This window comes from Diplotaxodon limnothrissa, linkage group LG3 (genome assembly GCF_057381915.1).
Source record: "Diplotaxodon limnothrissa isolate DT_005_m linkage group LG3, D_limnothrissa_male_GT1.1, whole genome shotgun sequence".
Classification (NCBI taxonomy): Eukaryota; Metazoa; Chordata; class Actinopteri; order Cichliformes; family Cichlidae; genus Diplotaxodon; species Diplotaxodon limnothrissa.
In genome coordinates, this window is record NC_140598.1 from 50565488 (window position 1) to 50575235 (window position 9748).

The following is a 9748-nucleotide window of genomic DNA, read 5'->3' on the forward strand; positions in this document are numbered from 1 at the left end:
ATTTATTTATATTTCTTCATACATTCTTATATAGTTCTATACTGTGTATTGTGTATTTTGTCGTACAGTTATTTTATTTTCAACTTTAATTTATATATTTTATCTTATTCTTTCCCAGTTAAATTTACCCTTCATTCTAATTTGTGTTGTACAGTTATTTCATTTTTAACCTTAATTTTTTATATTTTATTCCTTCCTAGTTAAATTTACACTTTTTAATTTTTCATATTTATTTCCTATCTTATCCATAGCTTTTTCCTTTTTTTTTCTTTAGGTCACGAGCAGTTGTCTAAGCATTTCACTGCATATTGTACTGTGTATGACTGTGTACGTGACAAATAAAATTTGAATTTGAATTTGAAGTTTACTTTTCCATACCTCTTTAGGTAAATACTTGGCCACAGTGTGCCAAGTAGCTGCCAGGCCAAACGTTTTGTGTGATTGTTTTTAAAAAAATATTTTCTTTTTTCTTTGAAGCTCAACTCAAGACTTTGCAGCTTAATGAAAATAGAAAGAAGTGTCACAGCAGCATATCACCCTCAGACAAATGGCCTAGACGAAAAGACAAATGACAACATAAAAAGGTATGTTTTATTTGTATGTAACATTTAATTTGCTTTTAAGACAATGTCACTATTGTGGTTTTTTTCTGTCCACATGTAGAGCCCTGAGAAAATTAGTCAACAGTCAACAGAATGACTGGGATGTGTATCTGGATGCTACACTGTTTTCTTTGAGGTCCAAGGTCTACACCACAACCAAATACACACCATTCCGTTTAATGTATGGGAGAGAAGCTACATACAGTGGGGCAAAAAAGTATTTAGTCAGCCACCGATTGTGCAAGTTCCCCCACCTAAAATGATGACAGAGGTCAGTAATTTGCACCAGAGGTACACGTCAACTGTGAGAGACAGAATGTGAAAAAAAAATCCATGAATTCACATGGTAGGATTTGTAAAGAATTTATTCGTAAATCAGGGTGGCAAATAAGTATTTGGTCAATAACAAAAATACAACTCAATACTTTGTAACATAACCTTTGTTGGCAATAACAGAGGTCAAACGTTTACTATAGGTCTTTACCAGGTTTGCACACACAGTAGCTGGTATTTTGGCCCATTCCTCCATGCAGATCTTCTCGAGAGCAGTGATGTTTTGGGGCTGTCGCCGAGCAACACGGACCTTCAACTCCCGCCACAGATTTTCTATGGGGTTGAGGTCTGGCGACTGGCTAGGCCACTCCAGGACTTTCAAATGCTTCTTACGGAGCCACTCCTTTGTTACCCGGGCGGTGTGTTTTGGATCATTGTCATGTTGGAAGACCCAGCCGCGTTTCATCTTCAAAGTTCTCACTGATGGAAGGAGGTTTTGGCTCAAAATCTCACGATACATGGCCCCATTCATTCTGTCCTTAACACGGATCAGTCGTCCTGTCCCCTTGGCAGAAAAACAGCCCCATAGCATGGTGTTTCCACCCCCATGCTTCACAGTAGGTATGGTGTTCTTGGGATGCAACTCAGTATTCTCCTTCCTCCAAACACGACGAGTTGAGTTTATACCAAAAAGTTCTACTTTGATTTCATCTGACCACATGACATTCTCCCAATCCTCTGCTGTGTCATCCATGTGCTCTCTGGCAAACTTCAGACGGGCCTGGACATGCACTGGCTTCAGCAGCGGAACACGTCTGGCACTGCGGGATTTGATTCCAAATAAATAAAATTGAATTGATTCCCTGCCGTCGTAGTGTGTTACTGATGGTGACCTTTGTTACTTTGGTCCCAGCTCTCTGCAGGTCATTCACCAGGTCCCCCCGTGTGGTTCTGGGATCTTTGCTCACCGTTCTCATGATCATTGTGACCCCACGGGATGAGATCTTGCGTGGAGCCCCAGATCTTGGGAGATTATCAGTGGTCTTGTATGTCTTCCATTTTCTGATGATTGCTCCCACAGTTGATTTTTTCACACCAAGCTGCTTGCCTATTGTAGATTCACTCTTCCCAGTCTGGTGCAGGTCTACAATACTTTTCCTGGTGTCCTTCGAAAGCTCTTTGGTCTTGGCCATGGCGGAGTTTGGAGTCTGACTGTTTGAGGCTGTGGACAGGTGTCTTTTATACAGATGATGAGTTCAAACAGGTGCTATTCATACAGGTAACGAGTGGGGGACAGAAAAGCTTCTTACAGAAGACGTTACAGGTCTGTGAGAGCCAGAGATTTTCCATGTTTGAGGTGACCAAATACTTATTTTCCACCCTGATTTACGAATAAATTCTTTACAAATCCTACCATGTGAATTCATGGATTTTTTTTTCCACATTCTGTCTCTCACAGTTGACGTGTACCTCTGGTGCACATTACTGACCTCTGTCATCATTTTAGGTGGGGGAACTTGCACAATCGGTGGCTGACTAAATACTTTTTTGCCCCACTGTATCCTTCTGAAGTTCCTGTTGAAGTCCCAGTAAGTGTTATTAAGGAATTCTATTCATGCAACAACTATGATAATGCATAAATTAAATGTAATCTTAATTGGAAATTGTGCATATTGATATTGGCTGCAGCTTTAATCTTCTCTGCTCAACTTCTATATGCAAGATACATTTAAAAGATAAAGTAAGTGACTAGTTACTTCTTTATGTTTGTATCTTTATGTAAAGTAATAAATCTTGAGGAGACCTTTAAGTATAATGTGTTCACCTATGGAAGTGTATCAAGAGTAAAAATGACTATACAAAAAATGATATGAGTCTATCTTTGTGGCTTTCTGTGCTCAAAGCTTTATAATAGTATATTTACTTTTAAACACGAGTTATTTTAGTTAGAATTTTCAGTTCATTTTTCACATGCATTATTTTTCTTTATGATTTTAATTGTAATTTAAAATGTGAAAATTTTAGCTGTCCTCCATCATTCTCCCTGAGGAGTCGAGTTACAGTGACTTTGTATCTTCTACAAGAGACGCACAAGAGCAAGTTAAAAAAACTGTAGAGGAAAATATGGCAAAGTCCCAAGACTTACAAAAGGAAGCCTATGCCAGACGAGTCCATAAGAAGTACAGAAACCTTGTGTACAGTGTTGGAGATGAAGTTCTTCTCTTGAACATGAGGAAACGTGGAAGGAAGGGAGGAAGGTTTGATCCAGATTTTTCAGGACCCTACACCATTCAAGACATCGCTGGCAAATGTGTGAGATTAAAAAACACGGAAGGAGCAACTTTAAAAAATCACTACAGCACTGACCATATCAAGCCGTACAGAAGAAGCCACCATGTAAATGTCAGTGACAATGAAAAATACCCAACTCACAGTCAGACAGTGAACAGCAGCACAGACCTGAAGATGCCCCCCTGCCATCCTACTAACCCTCAGTGCCAGCAAAGTCCAGAGGATACCAGACTCTCTATTATTCATTATGCACCCAAAACGGCTGACAAAAGTTGTTGCTCCCACAAGGAGTTTAATTCTGTTCCAGGACCGGAAACGCGTGAACAAGAACTTCCCTCCCAGACACAAAGCTTAGAAAATGAAGGTGGCATAGTGAACAACTCTTTTTGGCCCGTTGGTCATTTGTTGCCAGTTTGCCGTTGCAACATGATTGATCATTGCATGACTTTGTTTGCATTTTGCAGTCTTCAACTCATATTGGAAGAAACATGCAACGAGCACTGAGCTTGTGGAAGTCTGGAAATGGATCTGCCTGTCAGTAATTTTCTCTTTTGCCCACCCGCTGTACCTTTCCTATTTCTCTGCGTGAAAATGCATGTTTATTGTGTTGACTTTTTTCCTGTTGTGGCCCGTTGGCCTTTACCCGGCTTTTCCACTAAAAATCTCATGCATGCCTGAGCTAACTTATCATATTTTTCTTTTAGTAAAGAGGCTATGGCGTGCAAAGGATACTGGGCGCTTGGAGTCAGTTGTTGGACCATACAAGTTATTTGATTCCTCTTTTCGAACACTGCAGGGGTCACGGTGGCTTTCTGATGAGGTAAGAGAACTTATCATTATTGATTCTGATTTTGAAGTGCTGCTCCTTCTGAAGCATCTGCAGTGCAGACACCATTAATAGTTTAAAATGTGTGGGTAGGTGGGGGGTTTATATAGCAAAACTCTGATAAAGTTTCACCCATTCACTTCAATAGGAAAGATTGTTATCAACAACAACACAGATGTTGTGACATCTGTGACATCATAATACCCAGTTCCAGTATATGCAGAAAGAACCTTTATCAGCAATTATATTCCTTTCCAAGTTTTTGTGTACAGCACTCAAGCAGTTACTTCAGAACTTGTTGCTGCTGGTGTATAAACTCTGACTTTTCAAAACAGGTCATTGATGCATACCTGCACCGTGTCATTGAGAGATGCAAGGTAAGTAAGAAATGTCCTTTGCCCACTTATATTGAAATACAAAAAAAATTTATTTATTGTTCTGTAACATTTTTGTATACTTCTACAGAATGCTGTACACCTGCTCTGTTCAGTAGTTGCAAGCTCGTTGTTTTCTGGGCAGTTCAGATGCCTCACCAAGGTAAGTTGAAAGTTAAGAAGTGGTCCAAAAAGTTGACTCATTTCTATTTCTGAGGACAGAGTTCAGTTCCTTTAAACAACACTATATTTGAAAACACCCTGAGATGCATGGTACCTAAGTAAATCGAAATTACTCTGCACTTCCAATCCCACAGATGAAGTTCCCAGTTGAAGACATGTGGCTGTGCCCTGTGAACTTTGGTACGCACTGGATTCTTGTGGTATGTGTTCATTTAGTTATTAATTTGCGTAATTTGTTGTGAAGCAGTTTCTTGCTCAAAGTGTTATTCTTAAATAGGTTTTCAGTGGCAAAAACTATAGTAATTTTTAATTTATTAACTTTTTCTTTAGATTGTCAACATTTCTGCACAGAAAATACTGCTAATAGACCCCATGGGGAATGAAGGTGTTTATGACAGGAAAATTCTGCGCAACTGGAGGTATGCATGATACTGAGGTATTATTCTTAGATAAAACATTTCTTGTTTCATTACAAACATTTTTGTTCAACTAGGAATTTTCTGAGGATGAGAGGGCATGAAGACACCATGGAGTGGCAGTTACAGACTATGCAACACAACAAGCAACAGGATTCCAGCAGTTGCGGAGTTTTGCTGTTAAAGGTAACCCTTATTCAAATTATTCCATTTATTGTTAGCTACAATTAGGACTTCACATTATAATAATGAGAAATCTCACAGTTTGCAGAACACTACCTTGCTTTTGGAGAGGTCAGTGAAGTATTAACCACTACAGAAGCAGTTGTGGTGGAGCGAATGCAGATAGCTTGCACCCTACTTGAACATCGAGGTAAGTCCAGTAAAGTCCTTATCACGTTAGAGTGTGTACTTCCATTTTAAATAGTGCTTTTTAAACAGCACAGTACAAATAGTGCTTTTCAAACACTTTCAGATAAGACCCTTCTTTAAGTCTAATTAAAAAAATTCAGGGGACTAATTTGCCATGAAGTATTTGTGGAACAAATTTACTATTATTTTTTAATTAATCAATAAATAATGTTTGATTAAAACCTAACCATGAATGTGTTTCAGGGAACGCTGAGGATTACTGCATTGTTTGCTCTATGTTAGATGCTGACGCTGACCGCAGCATGATTGAAATGGTAAAACAAAACAAAACAAAAGAAACACATAAGTCTTAGTATCATTACTTGCTAATCATGTTTAAAATGTTGACTAATAGTATTCACCAAACATAATGAGCTATTTATTTTTCCTTTCCAGGTGCAGTGTGAATCTTGCCAAAGATGGGCACATTTTGCATGTGCAAAATATAAAGAGAGCAACCAAGAATATAAATGCAAAAAATGTAAGGAAAACACATAACAACTTCTAATAAAAACAGCTGTCTTTTCCCCTCCATGTCTCTTTGGATTCTTTGTCAACATTAGATGATTGTGTGCTGGAGGCACGTTTTAATAGTGTGATTTGGCCATCTGAACATGCTACCTAGATAAAACCATGCAGGAAGCATGTTTTAATAGTGTGATTTGGCCATCTGAACATGCTACCTAAATAAAACCATGCAGGAAGCATGTTTTAATAGTGTGATTTGGCCATCTGAACATGCTACCTAGATAAAACCATGCAGGAAGCATGTTTTAATAGTGTGATTTGGCCATCTGAACATGCTACCTAGATAAAACCATGCAGGAAGCATGTTTTAATAGTGTGATTTGGCCATCTGAACATGCTACCTAAATAAATCCCAGCAAGAAGCATGTTTTAATAGTGTGATATGGCCATCTGAACATGCTACCTAAATAAAACCATGCAGGAAGCATGTTTTAATAGTGTGATTTGGCCATCTAAACATGCTACCTAGATAAAACCATGCAGGAAGCATGTTTTAATAGTGTGATTTGGCCATCTGAACATGCTACCTAAATAAATCCCAGCAGGAAGCATGTTTTGATAGTGTGATTTAGCCATCTGAACGTCCAACCTATATGACGGAGCCATTAACTACGTAAGGTAGCATATTCTGATAAGGTAGCACGGATTGTTAGACAAGACCATAAATTTACGCTACGGTAGGATGTTTTGACAAGGTAGGACGTTTTGTCAGAACTAGCTGCCATGCTGCTAGTTAGCGTTTGCTAATTTGTTAGCTTAGCTCTTACTGTGGCTGTTAATGCAAACTTGCAGGGCGACTTCTCTCCGGTGAGAAAGCTTCCGTTTTCGTGGCGTTCTTCTTCCCTCCAGAGTACTTCTGACACCATGTTTTGGTAAATCTCGGGTTTATAATAGCAGCACCATTAACGAGACTGGGCCAGCTCTGTCTTAACGTGGCGACTCTGTTTATTGCCAAGCTGCAACAACAAATACACATGGCACAACCACCAGAGGGTGCTGCATGAACCATTGAATTAGTCCTTACCATAACAATTTAAGTATTCAAATAAATATTAAATTTACCAGGGTAAATAGAGTCTCCAGGGTCTGTGTGTACTTCCAGCGGTGGGTCCTTGTGTGTCTGTCGCACCTCCTCTCTGTCGCACTTCCTCGTTCAGCGTCGCTACGGCATCGAAAGTGAAAGTTTGCTGATGTCGGTAAATCAGATAGGCTGCACGGTGAGTACTCTCCTGTTTACCCTCCCTTTTTACTACTCACCGTTAGAAAACATCATCATTATTGCTGTCTGGACTTACGGGTTATAGCGTCAGTGCGTTTGGTACTTTATACTGAAGCTGTGATTGTTTTACTGTTGCTTGAATGGTCTGTTTTATCGCCCCTGAAGGCGGGTAAGCACAGCTAAGAGGCGGCAGCATGGTTCGATAACACTCGAGACACAGACTGTTACTGTGGACGAATTCATTCAAATTTAAATTGTAAACCAAAGGGTTTGTAATGATAGCACATTACAAAAGAAACCTGTACTACAAACCGTAAAAGTATTATGTTTATAATGTTGCTTAATTATTACCAGCTCAACTTTAGTTAGACCAGCTTTATTTAAGGATGCCACATAACACAGTCCAGTGACGTTATTGCAGGAAGAGAGAAAACAGAACAAACGAGAGGAGGCAGACACGACAGCGTCACACAGCTGTTGCAGATGTGTCTGCGCCAGGGGCGATTCTAGAATCAGAGCTTTGGGGGTGCTGAGCACCCAGAGAGCTGCCCAGCCAGGCAAGATAAACCTGTCTCTGTCAGTTCCTGCATCCTTAAATGTTGTCCCGAGTTCTCTCTGACTGTCACTTTGGTGCATTTAAACCCCTGTTCCTCCCTGTCCTCATCGTCTGTTGTATTCATCTCCATTATCGGTCATCATAATTTTACCATCTCTGTGTAAGTCTGCAAATTTCTTTATTTAATCATAAGATTCTTAAATTCATCAAGTCTCTCTGTGCCTGGGTCCTCGTCACAAAACATGACATCACTGTTTTGTACATTTTTAACACAATTTAATCCCCACATTTGTAAAAGAAAAGCAAAACACTTTTTTGAAAAGTCTGTAACAAAACCATGAAATCTGATCAAAGTTATTTAAATGCTGCTAAAGAAGAATGGATTGGAATAAAAAAAATACATATCCTAACCTTAATTACTGGGGGAAAATTATGAATGATGCTCATAGTTAGTAAGAAGTAAACTGAGTGCATTTTTTGGACAGAGATTCACTTTTAATGTGTATGTATAATATAATACAGATACATAAAAAACACTCCCGAAACAGAATAAATTGTTACAAATAAATTATTACATAATATTAATAAAAACTATAAAAATGGAGGCAACTTTGCCTCTGGTAGAATGTATACAATGTATGCAGATACTAATTTTACTAATTTAATAATAATAATTTTGTGTTGTAAGATTTATGACTTTCATGCTTTCATAGTGGTACTTGACATTTTTATCAGGTGGTACACACTGTAAAAAGTTTGAGAAACACTGAGAAGTGTATATGTGCTTTTGGAAAACATTTAAAGCTGCTGTACAGAATCTTTGAAACAAGCTTAAAACATTTTTAGAATATAAACAGAGCACTCTGCTTATCTTTACAGCTCCTCACTCCACCAGGGCTGTTTGGCACTTTCTGATAGTGTGCAAATGTGGTGCACGTACTGCGGCAGTCATACAGACAACTGGACGGTCCAAATGTTGGCCTACCTATTACTGGCTGAGGTTTTAGTAGAGTTGTGGCTGAACCACATAAAAATATATCATTAATTTTAATCTCCCCAATCAATGATAATGTTATGTTGGAATGTTGTTAAAGAGGGTCAAAATGTTTCAACCCAGTTTGTTTTGCAGATTCTGTATAGCAGCTTTAATATAGGGAGAACACAACTTCCAGATTGTGTGAGTAAAATCAGGGTTTTTTTCTCTTTGTCAGTTTAATAGTTTCTGTTGTGCCTGTCACTGTTCCCTGTCTGTTTTCTTACCTGGTTCTTCCTGACCTTGCCCTTTCTCCTCACGTTCCCCTCTTTCCTCTCTCCCTCTTTGGACTGACAATCATACACAAATAGATTGTATTCAATTAGATGAAAAATTTAATTAATATGAAAAAATACTATTAAGATCACTAATAAAAAAAAGTCCTCTCTCAGTTTACTTTCAACCATAAGGCAAATAACCAAACCACATGAACAACCAATAAAAGATATAAATATTGAAACACTAGACCAACATTATTCTTGATTGACGGATCATTTGATCTTACACTTTTACCTGAATGTGGCTCCTTTTTTTGAAAAAACTTCCTTATATCCATTATGAACCTGGCTGTTTCTCTGTACACACACACACACACACACACACACACACACACACACACACACACACACACGCACAACAGGAGTTATAAGGTTAATGGGCATCCAGTCAGTTAGCTAGTTAGTATCCATTTCAAGCAGGACAGTGGTAACAACTTTAGGCTACAGAGAATTTAAAGTTTTAGATTTTTAAATAGGCTGTATACATTTCAATGGGAGCAACAGGACGGTGAAATGTCGCTGAATTTACTACAGAGCAGGACGGATTGTAGGGTAGCAAACGTCGGGAAACACGTTTTCAACACTGCATGTTACCTGGTGTAATGTTTTTCAGCTAAAAAGAAACATGGTCTGACTCCTACCTAACTATATAAAGAGTAACTGAAGGTTAAATGCAGCTGATATGTCCTGTTTTAAGTCAGGCACTTACACCTCCGCTCCGCTGCGTCTCAGCCACCATCACTCTGGCAGCAAGAGC

At 38.7% G+C, this 9748-nt stretch overlaps 1 protein-coding gene across 1 annotated transcript; it reads left to right on the forward strand.

Moving 5' to 3' along the window:
• The first annotated feature begins 3104 nt into the window (after nucleotides 1-3104).
• LOC146636459 (sentrin-specific protease 1-like) lies at nucleotides 3105-5875 on the forward strand. Its single transcript, XM_085350337.1, has 10 exons — nucleotides 3105-3186; nucleotides 3872-3987; nucleotides 4329-4370; nucleotides 4459-4530; nucleotides 4685-4750; nucleotides 4881-4969; nucleotides 5044-5152; nucleotides 5231-5339; nucleotides 5582-5652; nucleotides 5774-5875. Exons 1-10 carry the CDS (start codon nucleotides 3105-3107, stop codon nucleotides 5873-5875), a joined length of 858 nt encoding a protein of 285 aa, XP_085206463.1.
• Nucleotides 5876-9748: the final 3873 nt, after the last annotated feature.